The following is a 20628-nucleotide window of genomic DNA, read 5'->3' on the forward strand; positions in this document are numbered from 1 at the left end:
ACCGGTTGAAGAATTCACCCAAGTGTCACAGCAAGTTAGGAACAGTACCGGGATTGAAACCCAGGCCATCTGCTCGCAGACTGTTCTTGGGATCTGCCCTTTGTTCTTTCTTCTCACAGGGACGCCGTCTCCCCAGGCGGCCTCTTGGGTTCTGACTGTCATCTGTATTCCTCGGACTCGCAAGTCAGTCTGCCATGCTCCCAGATCTGGCCTGAGCTCCAGATCCACAGGACCAACAGCCTTCCCGACCCACCTCAAGCATGCGTCCAAGGAAGAAGTCTCACTTACCCTAAACCTGCTCCAACCCACTTCCCAGAGGGCATCTCCACCATCCACCCAGCTGCAGAACCTGGCCAGAGCCTGGACTCTTCTTTCTTCACCCCTGACATCCAAGTCACACGCATGGTACCCTCCATACAACTGAGGTTGTCAAATCTCTCCTTGCCACAGTGGCTCCTACCAGAGCAGGCCCCTCACTAGAACACGGGCATACCACATACTCCCGGTGGTGGTCTCCAGTCCTGCCTCCTCTCATCCGCCTAACACTAAAATGCAAATATAGGGGCGCCTGGGTGGCGCAGTCGGTTAAGCGTCCGACTTCAGCCAGGTCACGATCTCGCGGTCCGGGAGTTCGAGCCCCGCGTCAGGCTCTGGGCTGATGGCTCGGAGCCTGGAGCCTGTTTCCGATTCTATGTCTCCCTCTCTCTCTGCCCCTCCCCCGTTCAGGCTCTGTCTCTCTCTGTCCCAAAAATAAATAAACGTTGAAAAAAAAAATTTTTTTAATGCAAATATAATGGGGCCACTTCCTAGGCTGTCCTTCCCAGGACAAAGGCCCTCTTCATCTGCGCCCTTCCCCAGGCCAGCTCCTCTTGCTCTGCTGCTCTCACTGAACCTCTTTCTGTTCTCCAAACACCAGCTTCTCTCTGGATGCTGAGCCTCCTGGCTGGCGGATCCCTCTGCCTCAGACACTTCCGCACTCACTGTGTTCCCTCCATCCCTGCTCAGACTTCACTGTCAGCTCGGAAGTCCAAAGTCGCCAGATGCCTGGTCTGACCCCACCCTTCCAAGTCGCTGCGGCCACCACACTGAGTACTTTCCCCACCACACCATTTACCAACGCCCCCTTCAGCCACCAAATGTAAGCCTTACTAGAGCAAGGTTTGTGCGTTCTGGCCCCACGGCGCCCTGCTCACAGCGGGGAGTTAATAGACGTTTGAGTGGGAGAGAGGGCAAGCGACTTTTCCAAAGCCACAAAGTCTAAGAGAGTGACAAATCCAGAATTGGAATCTGCACCAACTCATCCGACCCCACCCCAAGTTGGAAACAATTAGCTACTCCTCTCCGTATTACCCTCTTATCCCGCCCATTATTTAATTCTTAGCGTCACGGGCCACAGAAGTGACATTTTATAAAGCGACATCTTCCATTTGAAAGATGGGCGCGCATAGCAGTTGGGGAGGACATCCCTCCGTCCCCCGCCGTCCCTGTCCCCAAGGACAAGGGAAATTCCGCCTGGCCTCCTCCCCCGGGGGCATCTGGATCTGGTGAGTCTTTCTCCGGGTCCCTACCCTACTCAGACCAGTATCCGGGCCTCGGCCAGCCTAGGCAAAGCTTCCCGCCTAGACCTCGCCGGCGTCCCCAGCAAAGCCCAGCCCCCACAGGGCCACACGCGCTGCGCGCGCAGGGCCGCACTGCACCCCGCTCTCCTCCGGGGACGCCACCTCGGTCGCGTACCTCCTACCCCCGTCCGGGCGCGCCCCGCCTTCCTGGCTCCGTCCGCCTCGCGTCCCTCCCCTCCTCCCCGCCTGCGTCGGCCCCGCCCCGGGTCCCGCCCCTCCCGCTCGCGCCCCCAGGGCTGAGCGCCCTCCCGCCGGCCCGCCACGCCCCGCCCCGCGCCGGGTGTCCGCCGTCGCCACCGCCGGGGCAGGGGAGCGCTTCCCCAACTTGGAAAGCGGGGCCGCAGCGCCCGCCGCCGGCGGGGCAGCCATGGAGGCAGCGGCGCGGAGGCGGCAGCATCCGGGAGCGGCGGGCGGCGCGGGCGCGCAGCCGGGCGCGTCCTTCCTGCAGGCCAGGTGGGCGCGTGCTGGCGCGGGGAGCCGGGACCCGGGGGCGGGGTCCCCGCTGGAGGAGCCCAGGGCGGCCCGGGGGCTGCCCTCGTTGCGCCCTGGCGCCTGGGCCCCGTCTCCACTTCCCTTTCTCTTCCTGGGGGTGCCCCGGGCCCGGGCCGGCTGGAGAACAGTCGCTGCTCTGGGGAGACCTCTCCAGGGGTCCAACAGACTCGAGGTGGGGGGCGGCGGGCCACAAGACACCTCCGCTCACCTTGCCCCCAGCTCAGCTGCCCGCCCCGGGCTCCATTTCCAAGTTCTCGGGGTCCCTACAAGCTGAATAGGACTTGGATTCTGGTATTAATCGGGAAGCTCACTCCTTATCCCAAGACTGTGCGAATGGAAATGCCAGGGACAGGGAAGTGTGGAAGCTTTCCTCCATGAGGGAGGGCTTTTCTCACTCTTGTGCTGCTCCCTTCTCTCTCCAAAGGGAAGAAGTTCTTGGTTTATGTAGTTGAGACCAGGAGTGGCCGAGGAAGAGGCACGGAAACCACCATTTAGTCTTTCCCTCCATTCTGCCTTCACCCTGTCGTATAGGCCAGAAACATTCCTTGCGGTGAGCAGGCCTTTATTAAGCGCCTCTGCTGTGCCCAGTGCTGTGGCAGGCACTGGAGGGGTGGGTAGGGTGAAGCCGGGAGGGGCTCACAGTGCGGAAGGGCCTGAGAGGTCATCGCGGAGAGCAGCGTGGAGGAAGTGGCACTTGAGCCGGGTCTCAAGAGTACTCAGTAGGTGACTCAGGGACGAAAAGTTCTTAAAGTTCTTAAAGCTCTACACCAGAGCTTTCTGGTGTAGAGTGGCAAGAGATGTGGACTGATTGGGAAGGGCCTTTCCTGGCAGCTGGGCTGGGGTGAAAGCCTAGACTTCCCAATTTAAGGAAATTTAAGATGATGTTCACTCTGTGGCAACTCTGTGCCTACTTAAATGTTGGGCCCTGTGTGCCTCACTTGCCTCACCCTAGTTCCTGCCCTAAATGGCAGGTTAAGAATGCAGCCTTTATTCTGTAAGCACAGGGGAGCCATGGAAAGTTTTTGAGCACTAGTATGCTCAGAGTCAATTATAGGAAGTTTGTGGTATGATTAGGGATGAGGGAAGAAATCTGAGGGACTTGGCTGAGGGCAGCCCTTTCTCCTGCTACTGAGGGACATCTCTGTTCTGGATCTCCTTCCACATTGGGGGTCTTTGACTGCCCTGAACTGTGGAAGTCCAATCAGAACAATGTGTGGGTATTAGATATGATCACCACTTTGTCTTATGTGCGGGGCTTCCATATGCAGTATCTTTCTCAGTGGCAAGACCCAGGGTGTACACCTAAGGCTTCTGCTCCTACTATTCCACTTTGGCTGCTGAGGGGTAATGTTCCTCTTCATTCCTGATGAGCTCACTACCAGCAGGGTGTTCCCTGAGGATGGCATGAGGGCTGACTCACTTCCAGGGTATCTCTGCCACCATCTTTGGGTACCTCTAGGACCATTTTCAGTATCATTGTTGTTTAAGACAGTAGGTACCATCATCCTGTCCAATTCCTAAGATGCTTGGATTTCCTCTGCTGCATCCATGCTTTGCTTGCATACCTCTAATGACACCGTGCTCACTACCTTTCAAGGTAGCCCATTCCAGCTTCCACCTGTTCTGTTGACAATTTTTGTATTGCAATCAACATAATAATGCCTATCATTAAATACACTGGAGGACTTAGAGTAAAAAATCAATGGTTCTGTGTTCCACCTTTCCCTTGCACCAGAGACAACCTTCTTTTAGCTCTTTGTACTAGAATTAAATTCTTATTTTTAAATGATATTAACAAATACTATGTAACACTTTCCACAGACCAGGTCCTGCTCTAAAGTTTTGCACATAATAATTCCACCACAACTCTCAAGATAGGATCTACTATTTTTTACAGGTGAGAACATTGAGGCCCAAGAGAGATTAAGTAACTTGCTCAAAATCTGTTTAATGGCAAAGCTGGGATATGAACCTAGGTGTTCTCTAAAGTCTATGTTCTTTTTTTGTTTAATGTTCTATTTATTTTTGAGAGAGAGAGAGAGTGTAGGATCTACTATTTTTTACAGGTGAGAACATTGAGGCCCAAGAGAGATTAAGTAACTTGCTCAAAATCTGTTTAATGGCAAAGCTGGGATATGAACCTAGGTGTTCTCTAAAGTCTATGTTCTTTTTTTGTTTAATGTTCTATTTATTTTTGAGAGAGAGAGAGTGTGTGTGTGTGTAAGTGGGTGGGGGGGGGGGTGCAGAGAGAGAAGACAAGCACTGAATTCCGAAGCAGGCTCCAGGCTCTGCATTGTCAGCACAGAGACCGATGCAGGGCTCCAACTCATGAACTGTGAGATCATTATCTGAGCCGAAGTCGGATGCTTAACCGACTGAGCCACCCAGTCTAAAGTCTATATTCTTTTTTTTTTTTAATTTTTTTTTTTAACATTTATTTCTTTTTGAGACAGAGAGAGACAGAGCATGAACAGGGGAGAGGCAGAGAGAGAGGGAGACACAGAATCAGAAGCAGGCTCCAGGCTCTGAGCCATCAGCCCAGAGCCCGACGCGGGGCTCGAACTCACGGACCGTGAGATCGTGACCTGAGCTGAAGTCGGACACTTAACCGACTGAGCCACCCAGGCGCCCCTAAAGTCTATATTCTTAAAAGCTATGCTCAACTGCCATTTCTTGGTTTATCAATTGTAGCTTCTAAGATAATGTTTCCCGATTTCCTGTTATGATTTGGCTCACTTACACCTCCCCCATATTCACAAGATGGTTCTTTTTATCTATTCTTAGTTTTTAAACTATTTTTAGTTTTCCTCTTTGTTACCCTTGTTAGCCTCAGGGAACATGCGTATGCCATTATTTCTTTTTGGGCAACTGTAAGCAGTATCTCTTGCTTCCTTTTTCAAAGGTGAATATTAGTCCTCTACCCTAATGTTTAGCTTTTCTTACCCTTTCCCCAGCTCCTTTCCTCTGTAGATTTACTTTCATGTTCTCGAGGTTAATGGTATTTACCTGCTGTTTTTCAGCCATAATTGTGTTCATGTTTTGTGTGTGGATGGATTCTAAATTCTGAAAAAATCAGTATACGATATTTTTATTAGTTAAGCCATGTGAACATTATTCCCTACAAAGCCAAGGAATATTTAACAGTACCATATGCTTTCTTATATTGCTTTTGTTTTTCCTGGGGTTTCTAATTGCCTTTCTTTTTTCCCCTCTTATACTTGCCTTCATTTTCTCATTTTTCATTTGAACTTTCCATCATGTCAGGTACTTTACCATTCTTTATGGTAAAGCAGTCCCTCTATAGTTCCCATTTATGGGTCCCTGGCTGAGTCCTTCCTTTTCTGCCAGGGAGTCCTACAGATGCTGACTGCTTTTAATATTTCAACTGTATATGATGTGTTTCCCAACTGTCATGGTATCAGTTCCCCCATATGGTAGACTTATAAAGCTGTAGAGGAGAGAAAAGGCCATCCTCGTCTTGGGTTACCTGCCATTGTGCTTTTACTAGTGTTCTCAGCAGCAGCTTCTGATGACTGAGATGTAGAGCTGGCACAGGCCAGGGGCTCAGTTTGTGAAGTCTGTGGAGTCAGGAACTTAGGACAGGCCTGAGGTTGCTCATCCCCAGGACAAGGACTGGGGAAGAGGATGGCCTTCATTCTCCATGATCTTCCTCCTGTGGTCAGAGTCCCAACAGAAAAAAACCATCAGATGCTGACCAATCTTGATTCCCAAGTTGAGTGCCCTATGTCTCCTCTTTTTTTTCCTGCCCCACTAAGCCAGCTGGACTAATGACAGGGATTCCCATTAACTGAGGTGCCCCCTTAGGTAGAGGAGGAAATAATTACTGAGCCCCTAGTATCTGTTAGGTATCCACAGCTTACAGAGACCCATACCCAAGTGCTTCCCCAGGCTTTCAAAATACCTTTCTTCTCTGTACCAAACATCTTACTCTGCCCAGTTTGGAAGTTTCCAGAATAAAACACTGAGGGCTGTTATCCTCTTTCTTCCAGCAAGTTCTTCAGACCTGGAGTTTCCCATCATCTGCTTTTTCAGGCCTTGACTGATAGTCACTAAGGGGAAGGGCAGGTGGGGACCTCTAAGCCAGTCTCTCATCTCAGACCCATCTCAGATGAATCCTCACAGTTTCTGAGTATCTGCTCAGTCTAAAGCCCCTCCAGTCCCTCCCTTCTCTTCCTCTTCACCAATAAGCCAGGCATTCAACTCCATGCAGTGCCTTTCTCACTTCCACCTCCAGGCCTTTGATCTCGCCCTCCTATTGCTTTTCTGCCTACTTAAATCCACCCATCCATGCTTCCTGGCTCTCTTCCTTCATGCCAGCTTTGCATACTGCTCCAGGCCTTACTGAGCCTTCTCTGTCTTGACCTCCTCATATGTCACATAGTTTATTATAATAGAAACAGGATAGCAAACTATTTAGAGCACAGATCTTGAATTCATATAGACACAGATTTGAATTTATGCTGTTCAGGACTCATGGGTTACAAGTGACATAAAGCCAGGGTGAATGGCAGCACCCTTAGCAAAAAGGAATGTATTGGCTCATGTGGCCAAACCTTTAGCTTGGGGTTGCCTAGAACTCTCAGGGCTTTTCCTCTTCTTTTTCCCCTGGTCCTCTCTGCAGGGTTGCTTCATTCTCACCTGGCTGTTCTTTAAGGCTCGCCCCTTAGTCACACATAGCCCTGGATTTGCATCCTTAGCATCCCAGTGCCAGAAACGGAGGGACTCTTTCCACCAGCTCTAATTAGAAACATCCCACCGGGCTGGCTTAGGTCACTGGCCCTCCCTGTGACTAAGGAAACCTCATGTCTTACTAGAAGCAGCTTGGAGTGGGAAATAGGCCGACAAAAGGAATAGTTGCTGTAGCTCCATACCACACGGGTGATCTTCGGTAAGCACTTAAGCCCTGTAACACACGAGGGGAACAACCTCCTGGTATTGCTGTGAGGATTCAGTGAGATGGTGTAGGTGAAGCTCCTAACACAGCACACACTCAGCACTCAATAAGTGGTGGGGCGGGGCGCCTGGGTGGCGCAGTCGGTTAAGCGTCTGACTTCAGCCAGGTCACGATCTCGCGGTCCGTGAGTTCGAGCCCCGCGTCGGGCTCTGGGCTGATGGCTCAGAGCCTGGAGCCTGTTTCCGATTCTGTGTCTCCCTCTCTCTCTGCCCTTCCCCCGTTCATGCTCTGTCTCTCTCTGTCCCAAAAATAAATAAACGTTGAAAAAAATAAGTGGTGGGGCACTCAGTAGAAGAGAGGGGAAGGCTTAGTTGACCCAAGAAAGGCCCACCCCACCTCTTACCTGCCACCAGAGGATGATGAGATCTCCCAGAGCTTGGCCCTCTGCCTCTGGGTTACTCTACCAGCCCACTGCGGACCATTGTTAGAATTGCCCGAAAGGGATCTCAGAAAGTTATGGACGCCATAGTAGCACTGAGAAGAGGAAAAAACCTTCACGATGCCTCTAAGCTAATGTTTGCCAGTAAAAACAATGAGTAACTGGTAATCAAGATTGTTTAAAATCAACCAGTGATCACTAAGCATCAACCAGGAACTGAGCCAAGAACGCTGGGTAACATGGACCATTCACACAGCTTCTGTTCTCAGCACAAATAGAGCAATAAAACTCACACTTCACTCATCGAAGAAGCAGGCTGTTTGTCACTGGAGGTGTGCAAGTAGTCTCAGGGAGGATTTGGACGCTGATAGGGTGGTGGGTGAGTTGAAGAGAATCTTAAAAGCCATCCGTCTTCTTAAGGGTGTACATAAGAACAAAGCTCCAGACCCATGAGGTCATGGCTAGACAGGGAGTTAGTGATGAAGCACTCCCTGTACTGGAGTTGGTGGGGCTTTGGGAAAAGACTTATTAAGGAAGCCTTCCTGGAGGAAGTGGCATAGGCACTGGCCCTTGAACTTCAGCTCATCTGTGAAAAACAGATGGCTAACGACTTGGCAGGAGGGATGGGCATCGAAAGATATGTTGTCAGATGGTGTTCCACTTCTTGCCATGTCTCTTGCATCAGCTTGTCTCCACTGGCTGCTCTTGCTGTGGATTAGTGAGATGGGGTACACCAGCAGCCCTAGCCTCACCTCCTCCAGGTTCAAGTAGGAGGGAAAGAGACTGTTGATCTGAGTCTATGGTCTAGGAGGCTGATCTCCCTGAAGGGCTGTGATTGGTCCAGCTCAGGTCACATGCCCATCTGGTGGCCCAATCATTGTGAACATGATGATGGCATAGAGGTTAAAAATACAAGCTCTGGAGCCTAGTCATTTAGGCTCCAATATTTGGCTGTATAACTTTGGGCAAGTTACTTAACATCTTACACCTCAGTTTTTCCACTTGTAAAATGGGGGTGATATTCCAACCTCAAAGGGTTTCTGTGAGGAGTAAAAGCATTGAATGAGATAATGCATGCAAACAGCCATGATGTGCCTGGAATATAGTAAGTGTTCAGTAAAGGTTCGCTATTGTCATCCATCATTATGATTCACATTTTCCAGCTACATTTGCATCTTTGCCCCATTAGATGTCCCCATCATGCTATAGGTGAGAATGCCCAATGGTTATTATACCTGTTTGGCAGTTTCCTTACTGAATCACAGAGAAGCTAAGCTTCCAGGACAGCTGGAATCCATTCCCAGGACATGTCCCCCTTGGCCTCGGAGCCAGTATTTCCAGCAAAACTCATTTTCTAGAAATTAATCCTCTTGCCCTCAAATCCCCATACCTTTCTGTGGCTCATCTCAGGGGGAAGATTCCCATGGGAGGAGAGAAGAGCTGACCCCTCTTGTCTGGTTCCTTCCCAGGCACAGCTCCGTCAAGGCTGATGAAGCTGCCGGCACAGCTCCCTTCCACTTTGACCTCTGGTTCTACTTCACCCTGCAGAACTGGGTTCTGGACTTTGGCCGCCCCATTGCCATGGTGAGTGCGAAGCTATGGACAGAGCCCCTACCAGCAGCGAGAACACAGTGTGACATGAATTAGCTGAGTGACCTTAGACAAGGCACTTCCCCTACCAGTAAACTGCAAGAATAGGCCTGGATGCTTTCATGTGCTTTAGCTCATGACTGTGCCAACAAGTGGGGATCTGGGGCCTGAATAGTCATATTGTCCCCTGACTCTCATAGGGGAACTGGTGGCCCTAAACAGTGATACCGTGCCCCTCTTCCATCCCACCATCCCATACCCAGGTTTAACCAAATCACCAAGCCATACAACAGGGTATGGGAAAGAAAACAGAGCATCCCCACAGCCTTGGTATATTATTTTTCTGGAGGTAAAGAGTATAGGTTGATTTTGCATGGCTCTGAGCCTCGGGTAATTTTTAGTGCTATCTTGTGAAACCATCCCCTTCCCTCTAAGGCTAGTTCATGCATCAGTGTACAAGGGTGGTCTGTACAGAGATCAATACTGGAAGAGTATTGAAACTCCTGGCTTGTCATAAGTAGGTAGGTAAATAGATAGATAACAGAATGTGAAAAATTGAGTGATATACCACCTTGCATCAAATTGTTCATTTTTGCGTGTGGGTGGTAACAATAACAACATCCGATGCTGAAACTGACACCTTGCACATGCTAGTGATAATGCAAATTAGCAAAGCCCTTTTGAGTTTTTATTTATTTATTTTTTTAGTAATATCTACACCTACCATGGGGCTCGAACCACGACCAGGGGATCAAGAGTCACACGCTCCTCCAACTGAGTCAGCCAGGCGCCCCATAGCAAAGCCCTTTTGGGAAGCAGTTTGTCAAGATGATAACTAGGCACCTAAAGAATAGTGCCTAGTTGGGGCGCCTGGGTGGCTCAGTCGGTTAAGCGTCCGACTTCGGCTCAGGTCACGATCTCACGGTCCGTGAGTTCGAGCCCCGCGTCGGGCTCTGTGCCGACAGCTCAGAGCCTGGAGCCTGCTTCGGATTCTGTGTCTCCCTCTCTCTCTCTGTTCCTCCCCTGTTCATGCTCTGTCTCTCCCTGTCTCAAAAACAAATACACATTTTAAGAAAGAAAAAAGAAAGAAAGAAAGAAAGAAAGAAAGAAAGAAAAAAGAAAAAAGAAAGAAAGAAAGAAAGAAAGAGTGCCTAGCATATGCACTTTTATTGAATTAATAATAATAACAACATTAAGGTAGAAATAATGGTTAACATACATTGAGTGCTTACTCTGTTCTAAACCTGTTAAGTGTTTAAACTCATTTGAGCCTCACCTCAACACTCTTATTAATCTTGATTTCATAGATGGGAAGACTCAAGGGTAGAGAGGGCCACCCACGTAGCAAGTAGAAGAGCCAGCATCTGCGTGCCGGCACTCTGGCCCCAGAGCCTACCCCCTTCCTGTCTTGTGTATATCCAGGACCCTAATGTGTCCTTCCCTCCTGACCCAGTAAGACCCCTTCCAAGAATCTGCCCTGAAGACATAATCAGCAGGAAGACAAGAGCCTCTATACCCAATGGTGTTCCCTGTAGTGTTGCTTACCTTGAACGTGACTTCAGTGTCCAGCATAGGGACTGGGTAAATCAACTTTTTGTATCCAGTACAGAGAACATTATCTGGCCTTTAAACAGGAATCATAGATACTATAGAGCAACCTGGGACGTTGAAGGAGCATAAAGGTATAGAAGTGATAGGCATCCTGCCTGACTGCAAGTCAGTGACAGTCTTAACATCTTGTACACATGGGATCAGAGGCTTGAAGGGGATTAAGAAAAGCTGTTCTGGCAGCACTGTTGGAGCGGATTTATGGTGGATGCTGTTTCTCCTTTGGGCAGACTCTCCATAGGGTGTACATGTTGTTTTGAAGTGTGGGAGAAAGAAAAGAGACTGAGTCGGGGTTCGCGATCAGGTTTGTAGGTGACCTTAGGCAAGTCAGTGTCTACTGGGCTTTGGTTCTCTCATTCATAAGAATGCTGGTTGGCCTGGCTGCTCTGATCCCCCTTCTGGAAAGAAGGCCCCATATATTGGGGACCAAAGGAACTGCCATGGGGGAGGGGGAAATGAGGCCAGGAGCAGGCTCATGGCTCCCTCACTCATTAGGACTCAGCCACAACAGGCCGTGGGGGTCTCCTGCAGGGCAAAGCACTTCCCCAGCCTGCCCAGCAACCTAAGTGGGCTTGTTAGGAGAGTAGACATTTGAAAAGCTCGTATATACACTGGAGCTTCTGAAATGTAGGCATAGCAGTCCCAAATTTGTAATCGCAAAAAACAAAGTCTTACAAGTTATGAAAGTAGTATGTAACAAGTCAACTAATACCCAGGCGTATGAAGAAGTGTTGGAGTCTCCCTTTCCAGTCCCACCCCTGGAGGTTTGAGACACAGCAACCCCACTCCTTTCTCTGTTCATGCAAACGTATATCACACTCTTTTCCCCTTTCTAACCCAAATGGGATTTTCCTTTACACCTTATTCTACAGCTTGCTTGCTTTACTTTAGAACATATCATGGCTGTCTTTCCATGTCAGTATGTATAAGGTATCATTTCTGATAGTGGCTCCTTCACCATGGTATATATCTTTCCTTAAGAAACCGAAGTATAGGGGTGCCTGAGTAACCCAGTTGGTTAAGCGTCTGACTTCTGCTCAGGTCAGGTCATGATCTCGCGGTTCGCGAGTTCAAGCCCCACCTTGGGCTCTTCACTCTTAGCGCAGAGCCGGCTTCGAGTCCTCTGTCTCCTCTCTCTCTCTCTCTCTCTCTCTCTCTCTCTCTCTCTGCCCCTCCCCCCTTCTCTCTCTCAAATATAAAATATTAAAAAAAAAGAAACTGAAGTACAGTTGACATACAAGTTTATGTTAGTGTCAAGTGCATGACATAGTGACTCGACAATTCTGTATGTTATGCCGTGCTCCCCACACTGAGTGTAGTCACCATACCACATTATTACAATATCAGTGACTATATTCCTTATGCTGTACTTTTCATCCCCATGACTTATTCATTTTATAACTGGAAGTTCGTGCCTCCTAATCCCCTCCACCTATTTTGCTCATCCCCCGACATCCTCCCCTCTGGCAGTCACCCATTTGTTCTCTGTATTTATGATCCGTTATCTGTTTGTTGGTTGGTTGGTTTTTTAGATTCCACATATAAGTGAAAGCACATGGCATTTATCTTTCTCTGACTTATTTCACTTAGCATAGTACCCTCTAGGTCCATCCATGTTGCAAATGGGAAGATTCTTTTTATGGCTGAGTAGTGTGTTGGTGGTGAAAACCTAACCCTCCTACAGTGTTGGTGGGAATGCAAATTGGTGCAGCCACTGTGGAAAACAGTATGGAGGTCCCTCAGAAAATTAAAAATAGAAATACCAAATGACCCAGTAATCCCATTACTGGGTATTTACCGAAAGAAAACGAAAACACCAGTTCAAAAAGATACATGCACCCCTGTGTGCATGGCAGCATTATTTCCAATAGCCAAATTATGGAAGCAGCCCAAGTGTCCATCAGTAAATGAATAAAGAAGAAATAAGTGGATAAGGAAGATGGGGTACATATATCCAACATCTATATCTTGATATAGATTAAGATCTAGAGATACACACTGAATAAGAGAGAAAGAGAGGAAAAGAGAGACCTGTATCCTGGGGGTTTTTTATATGTGCAGGTTAGTTTTCACCAACATGGCATTTCTGAATTAAAAGAGATAAACGTTTAAATTTTTGACTGAAATGTGTGGTCATTGCCTGTATTCTCAATCAACAGACACTGGAAATACAGTTTGGGGGGTCGTCACATGTTTTGACCTCGCCCAGGGATTTTCACATGGACCCTGACAAGGCCAGTAGGACAGAGGGCATGGCAGGCCGAGAAACTGGTCCTGGCCTGCCTCCTGTCTCAGGAAACAGAGGGAAGAAAGAACTGAAGTTTCTTTTTCGTGGTAGAACTCACATATTTTCTCCTTTGTTTCCTAATTATACTTCTGACCCAATCTGGAAGCAGTGTCTGCAGTCCATCTGCTCAGGGCCCAGAACATGGGGCCTAGTGGTCAGGAGATCTTTTCGTCAGCATAGCACCTGGAGTGCCAGACCCCTAAGGGCCCAAGTGGACCACCTGGGTCACATCTCTCGTGTTGCAGGTGGGGAAACCAAGGCCCAGAGAGCAGAAGGACTTGCCTGGGGTCACCCAGAAAGTGTGTGGCACCACTAAGTCCCAAGGTAGCCTCCAACTCCCAGACCAGCTCCCAGGGACATTTATCTAGTACCCACCGGGAGAGGGGCCCAGAGTCAGGCCCTGGATTTGCATCTGCTTGTGCATCCAGGAACAAATCCATTTACCTTCTCTGGGAGTCAGTTTCTCTGTCTGGGTCCCCCAGGGCTGCCAAGAGGATCCCCAGAGATCACAGAAAGAGTTAGATGTGTGTGGAGGAGGTGAGGGTTGACTCCCTGAGGGCTCATGGGACTCCGCCTGGGTGAACACCATCCCTCCCCTTGCTCCCCAGCTGGTGTTCCCTCTCGAATGGTTTCCGCTCAACAAGCCCAGCGTGGGGGACTACTTCCACATGGCCTACAACATCATCACGCCCTTCCTTCTGCTCAAGGTACAGTCCTCGGTTCCCTGCCCTCCCTTCCCACCCTCATTTCTTCCTCCCCTAGCAGGAAGCTGGTACCATGCCCTAAGAGTCATGGAAGCGGGAGGAAGCAGGCCTACCCTGCCTGAGTCGGGGGGATGAAGGCTGGGATGGAGGGATGGAGAAGGCCTCCCCCAGGAGGGGTGTTGGATTTGGGCTTCCGTCTTGTGCGTCAGGGGATGACGTGGGAGCAGTGGTCAGGCAAAAGGACCTGAAGACAGGGCCATGCTTGGGAAACCAAGTACATTTGGGGAGACTGAGGCAGAAGGAGTGACTGAGGTGGTTGCCTGGGGAGAAGTCAAGGACAGTTGAGCCGGCAGGTAGGGTCCAGGTGGCAGGAATGGCCGCAGTGAAGGTGACCTATACTCTAGCCTGGAGATCCCTGACTTTGAGAAGTCACTGGGAGCACAGAGCTAGCTTTGCACATCCAAATAAGGGGTCTTAAAACAATTATTGCTGTCTACTGTGCCCATCATTGTGTTTCTAGAAAGACATTTCTAATCTCCAAAAGTATGAAGGGTATAATCTCAGAATTCAGAGGAGTCTAAAAGGTAAATAATTTAGTTTCAAAGTATCCCCCCCCCCCCGCAAAAAAAAAAAAAAACCCTGATATTTTCTTTGTGTTTACCATGGACCAGTGGCTCAGAAATCAGAGAGTCATGCCATTGAACCAGCCCAGCCACCCAGGGGCACACCTGGGACCCGGCAGAGGGCCAGGTCTGGGGCCTGGATGCCTAGCTGTTGCTTCTAGCACACGGTTGCTGTGTGACCTTGGGCACTGAGCTAGCCCCTCTGAGTCTGTTTCCTCTCTGGGAGAAGGGGGTGCTGTTTCCCAGGTCATGCTGGGTCCACAGGGATCATATGAGACTCTGGAGGCCTGGTTGGCCTGCTAAAGTCAGTTTCTGAGTGACTCTTCAACTGGCGGCATCTATCCCGCCCCGGGCGTGAGGGAGGGACTAGAGGGGCGTTTCCTATTGTGGTAGAGGCTGAGTCAGGCCTCCGTCTGACTTCAGCTCATCGAGCGGTCCCCCCGCACCCTGCCACGCTCCATGATCTACGTCAGCATCATCACCTTCGTCATGGGTGCCAGCATCCACCTGGTGGGCGACTCCGTGAACCACCGCTTGCTCTTCAGTGGCTACCAGCACCACCTGTCTGTCCGTGAGAATCCCATCATCAAGAACCTCAAGCCGGAGACACTGGTGAGGCCACCTCCCCCAGTACTCGTAAAGCCCTGTGGGCACAGTCTGTCCTGGAGGCCAAAGAGATCGCCCCACCCATCACTGTGCCTGGCCTGCTAAAGGCATTCTGCTGGGTGAGGGCGCTGGACCCACCAAGCTAGGATGCTGGTGACACTTCAGGAAGTGGCACATTGACTGGCTCCCACCTGGGCCCCCTGGAGTAGAGGGCTGCTGGGGGGAGGCCTGAGGAAGGGTGGGCTGCGTGGGCCCCAGCACCTTTCCTGAAGCACCTGCCGTGCCCTGCCGCCCTCAGATCGACTCCTTTGAGCTGCTCTACTACTACGACGAGTACCTGGGCCACTCCATGTGGTAAGTGATGGGGCTGTCTCAGCCAGGAGGGCAGCAACAGCCCCACTGTCTCCCCAGGGACTGGGCCCAGCCCCCCCCCCCCCCCCCCCCCCCCCTCGCCCTGCCGGGGGCCTCGGGGAAACTGGACGAGCCTCTGGATGTGAGACGGAGCCACTGGAAAGGCCTACCCTTCCCGCGCTGGCGCGGGGCTCTGGGCCCTCCCCGCCCCAGTGCGGCAGTGCCCGCGGCGGCCACTAGAGGGCAGTGAGCGGCTGTCCCTCCAGGGCCCTGACGGGGCCTGGGGGGGAGGGGCGCGGCGCGGACCGACTCTCGCCCCCTCGCCGTGCTGGGGTGCGGGGGGAGGGCACCGAGGGGGACCCCTACCGTGTCAGGACGTGATCTTTGGTGATGGAGATCGGAACGAAGCCGAGGAGGGCCGGCTGGACCTGATGGGGGAGGGGCTGCCAGTGCCCTGCTCCTCGAACTCCCGGGAGGGTCCCCTTCACCCCAAAGGCGGCAGAAACCTCCCAGATGTGCGCGGCTGCGGGAGAGTCAGGTTCCCCCATCCCCCCCCCCCCCCCCCCCCCCCCGGAGTCAGCCCGTCAGTTCTCCCTTGCCTTACACGAGGAGCTGGGCCAGGGGAGGAGTTCGATGGGGAGGGGCGGGGGGCGGCCAACAAGCCTGGGACCCGGTGGCCTCCCTCCTGAGGGCGGTGGCTGGCTCCTGTCACACCGGGCCTACACTCGTGTTTCCAGGGCCCGTTTAGAACAGGCTGGACTCAACAGCCAAGAGAACCAAGTTGTCCTCTTCTAAAACGGGCACCCGCCTCCCTGTTGCAGGTACATCCCTTTCTTCCTCATCCTCTTCATATACTTCAGTGGTTGTTTCACTCCCACCAAAGCCGAGAGTTCAGCGCCAGGGGTGGCCCTGTTCCTGGTGATGCCCAGTGGCCTGTACTATTGGTGAGTGGACCTGGGGAAGGGGCGGGGGCGCTCAGTGAGCCAGGTAGTAAAAATGTGCTCTTGACCACAGTCCTGCTCCGTGACTTTCCTTGGGTTCCTACTTCCTCCCCTGTGTAGTGGGGACTGTGACTGTGCTTTGTGGTCCCCTCTCTGTTACCAGGAAGCCAGGCCCAAGTGTGGTCTCTCTGGCCTCATGCCCCTCTGCCCCAGAACTCCCAGAACTCCAGTGCCACCGTGGTCCCAATAGACTCCACCTCGAACACCAAGCCCATAGAGCCCTGTGGGCCTCAGTTTCCTCCTCTGTGAAATGGGGACAATACCTGCCTGTCTCCCTCTCACAGGATGGTGAGGATCTAGAAGGGGGGAAAGGGACTTCACAAACTATAAAGGGGACAAGGACAGATAAAGGGGGGAAGTCCATGGCCTCCGGGGCTTCTTGTCTGGTTTCTTTGTGCCTTCCAGCGCTCTCATCCCATTTCAGAGAGTAGACTCAGGCCTCAGCCAGGCTCTTCCCCCTCCTGTCAATTCTGCCCCGAGGATAGGCTCCACCCGAGGATCATGGGTGTCTTAGGAAGGACTGGACCCTTCTCTGATGGGAAGCTTGCCTCAGAATGAAAAAAGCCGCTTTTCCCTAGGGCCAGCTCCAAGCCACTTGCAGGGTCTGTCCCCGCCTCACCCAGAGGGTGCCCCCTAAGGACAGGCTTAAAAAGAAATGGGTGGCAACCACAGCAAGAGGGAGAGCGGTTCGGCTCGGGGAGGATTCCCTGCCCAGTCCTGACCCACTGCTGTGTTAGTGCAGAGATGGCCGCATAGGAGCAGCAGCATGCTTTCTCAAGTAAGAGGTGTGCACAGCTCTTGTCAGGTCTCTTACCTCTCGGGAGATGGGGCCATTTATGTCCCTGTTCCAGGTAAGAAAACAGAAGCCCCAGGATATCATGTAAATCCCCCCAAGGCCACACAGCCACAAAGTTGCAGAATTCCTTGAGCCGAATGGGTCAACATTGTGGTTCTTTCTCGAGGCAGGGGAGCGGAGGCGACAGCTTCTCAGATGCCCCAGCCGGCCGTGTGCTAGGCACTGCCTTAGGAGCTGCAGAGAACCCCAGGAGGTCTGAGACTGTCCCAGCCCCCGAGGAGACAGTGAGGACAACACCTGTAAATTACAACTGCATTCCCAAACTCAAATGCCTCTAGGAACCAAGCTGGTGACAGAAATGCATCAAGCAGGCATCAAGTGAGGCAATAGTGATTGGTGGGGACTGTGGCAAACTGCAGAACCGTGCACTCTCCAAAGGGCACAGCTGCTTTATCCTCTGATTGGTTGTTGTCATGTGGGAATATAGGCCTAATGTGACCAAAGAAACCAGAAACCCGCATTTGCAGCTAATCTGTTATTTAAACATTGGTAACGAACTCAACATTTAAAACAAATATGCTGCCCGTGGGCTGGGCTCAGGGTAGCGTGGTTCCCTGGGCCTCTCGTGAGATGAGCCACCCTGACTGAGCAGGAGGGCAGCCTGGTATGAGGGTCCAGGGAGGGCTGCCAGGCAGGACAGAGCTGTCATGCCGCCCGCCTCCCCTCACCCCCCGGCCCCTTCAGGTACCTGGTCACCGAGGGCCAGATCTTCATCCTCTTCATCTTCACCTTCTTCGCCATGCTGGCCCTTGTCCTGCACCAGAAGCGGAAGCGCCTCTTCCTGGACAGCAACGGCCTCTTCCTCTTCTACTCCTTTGCGCTCACCCTCCTGCTTGTGGCACTGTGGGTCGCCTGGCTGTGGAATGACCCTGTACTCAGGAAGAAGTACCCGGGTGTCATCTACGTCCCTGAGCCCTGGGCCTTCTACACCCTCCACGTCAGCAGCCGACACTGAGTCCCTGGCACCAGCCGCTGGTGCTCTGCCTGGCGGGAGACGGGCCACAGAGAGTGTCTGAGTGTGGTGGGCGGGTGCTTGTGTGCGCGCACACACGTGTGTGTCCATCCGTGTGTGCAATCGTGACAACGCTGGTGGGGGTAGGCGTCTTGCACACGGGCAGGTGTGTGTGTGTGTGTGTGTGTGTGTGTGCGTGCAGAGTGCATCATCGTAATACTCGACCGTTTGGATCAAGTTTCTCTGTGGCTTCGATCTTTTCAGGATGGGATGTCGTCTTAGGCAGTGTGTCCAGGCCGAGGTCTGGGCCCTGCCTTCTTGTGCACCTGACTGGACTCTTCCCGGGATGTCTTCTGGTCTCCATCCCGGAGACGCCTGGTGGGTGGGGCAGCAGCAAGGAGGGGACTGGGCACGTCACCCGCCACCTGGCTCACCCCTCAGACCCGCCCTGACCCCGAAGGCCAGATCACAAAGGTTCCGATAACTTTCCGGGTGTTGTTGAGGAAGCACATCCATTCTCTAGGCGTCGCGTGCGCTAGCTGGGAGCATGGGCCCAAAGTGTGTCAGTGGGCCGGCTGCAGGCCCCTCTTGGTGCAGCCTTGGGATGGTTGAGTCATCCCCTTCTGTTGCTGCCCTAGGAAGGGTACGCGCGCGACAGACCTCACCCAACCTCAGGTCACAGGGAGTGTTGAGCGCCCTGCCCCCTGCCCCTGGAGAGCCAGAGGCCAGCCCTCTCCCCTAACCACAGCCTGATCTTGGGGTCTCTCCAGCCATTTCCCTCTGCCAGAAGCTGTATCCCTGCCCCCTAGCAGAACTATAGCACCCCTTCCCGTCCGCCTGACCCGGGCATTTGAACTGCAGCTGAAGGCTGAGTTCTTAAACACTTGCAGTATTCCCTGAGCCCCATTATAGGGGCAGGGGCCTTTGGGAGATGTTGGGGAGAGCTGGAGACTCTCTCCTGGAGGCTTGTCTGAGCCTGAATCTCTTGCCTTCTGCTGGCGGGCCTGCTCCCAGAAAAGGGAGGCTTCGTTCCCAGCAGGATCCCCCTGGGCCCACCTTCCCCCAGGCATCGGGGCCAGGTCTGCCCACACAGCTGCTGGCCCCCCAGCCCCATTTTCCAGCCAGCGCTGGCTCTGTGAGCTTGTGAGTCTCTCCCTGGACCCTGCCTCCATTCCTGTGTTCTCAGGGAGCCCCGTGCCTCCGATTTTCCTTTCATGTTGGGGTCCCTCTGCATCCCCCTTAGAGGTCCCCCGGTCCCTGGTCAGATGGGTGGAGAGAGGTATCAATAAAGACCAGTGTGGAGCCAAGCCTGGCTGGTGGCTGCTTCTTGCTGAATTGGGGAGGCAGGAGGGAGTCCCCTGGAGCAGAGGAGGGAGTGACTGGTCTGAGGCCTGTGTGGCTCAGAGCGGGTGCTGCCTCTGCCCATTGGCCTTCCATGCCACTCAGTGGGACCCAGTCAGTCCTAGCTCTCTTCACAGGAGTCTGGGGACTGTGGGGGGGGGGGGGGGGAGCCAGGGTAGGGCATCTCTAGGCCTGCCTCTCAGAGATGGCACATCGAGCCTCCCAGCCATGATGCCAGCCCGTCCCAGAGGCTGAAACAGAGAGGGTGCCCTCTGAGGGGTGGGGAAGCTGGTGTGTTGGAGGTTGGCACTGAGCCTTGGGCAAGTCACTTACTCCCTCCGGGTCTCACACCACACAGCCACCAGGGACTGGCTGGGGCTACTGTTACCAGAGAACACAGGAAGGGCCAAGCCGGACAGGAGATGCTCGCACCATCACAGGCCCTGCCTCCACTTACCCAGCAACCACATTTGATTCCTTCCTCGCCTCGAGGACACCGCTCCTTCCAGCCCTGCCTCTGGCCTGTTCTCCACGGCACAGCTTTGCTGGAGGTCTCGTGAGCAGGCACGGGCCTGGTTGTGTGGGGGCTGAAGCTTATACAACTTGGGGAGCCCTTGATTAAAAACAAAAAGCAAGAAAAAGTGAATAAAAAATTAGGTACAAAAGTGAATGTTTAGAATGGAAAAGAAATCACAGCAAATTATTAGAGTCTTGGAAATTTGGTGTCTCTCTTGACAGAGATCTCTTTGGGTAGTTTCCTGGAAATGTTTCCCTAGAAATACTTCTTTTTTCTTTTAAGTTTTTATTTATTTATTTTGAGAGAGAGAGAGAGTAAGAGCAGGAGAGGGGCAGAGGAAGAGGGAGAGAGAGAATCCCAAGCAGGCTCTGCACTGTCAGCACAGCCCTATGCAGGGCTCGATCTCATGAATTGTGAGGTCACAACCTGAGCTGATATCAAGAGTCAGATGCTTAACCAGCTGAACCACCCAGACGCCCCAGAAATACTTCTTAATTACAACCTGGCTTCACTCCCTCTAGCTACGTGTAGGCCAGTGGTTCTCGAAGTGTGGCCCTGACTGGCACACGAGGATGGCAGAGGAAAATACAAACTGGCCCCTTCTGTCTGCTGAATCAGAACCTCTGGTGATGGGGCCCTTCTGGTGAACAAAGTCTCAGCCCTCAGTTGGTATTGGACGGGGTTTCTATTTTTCATGGTGAGTATACAGCTTCATGGATGGAAAATG

The 20628-nt window shown here is 52.3% G+C and overlaps 1 protein-coding gene across 1 annotated transcript; it reads left to right on the forward strand.

Moving 5' to 3' along the window:
• The first annotated feature begins 1851 nt into the window (after positions 1-1851).
• CLN6 (CLN6 transmembrane ER protein) lies at positions 1852-19350 on the forward strand. The gene is made up of 7 exons (XM_043554068.1): positions 1852-2072; positions 8935-9049; positions 13559-13657; positions 14701-14889; positions 15182-15237; positions 16056-16178; positions 17776-19350. The coding sequence occupies exons 1-7, from the start codon at positions 1987-1989 to the stop codon at positions 18044-18046; spliced, it is 939 nt and encodes a 312-aa protein (XP_043410003.1). The 5' UTR covers positions 1852-1986; the 3' UTR covers positions 18047-19350.
• The last annotated feature ends 1278 nt before the right edge of the window (positions 19351-20628 follow it).

The sequence above is a fragment of the Prionailurus bengalensis genome, chromosome B3, assembly GCF_016509475.1.
Source record: "Prionailurus bengalensis isolate Pbe53 chromosome B3, Fcat_Pben_1.1_paternal_pri, whole genome shotgun sequence".
Lineage (NCBI taxonomy): Eukaryota > Metazoa > Chordata > Mammalia > Carnivora > Felidae > Prionailurus > Prionailurus bengalensis.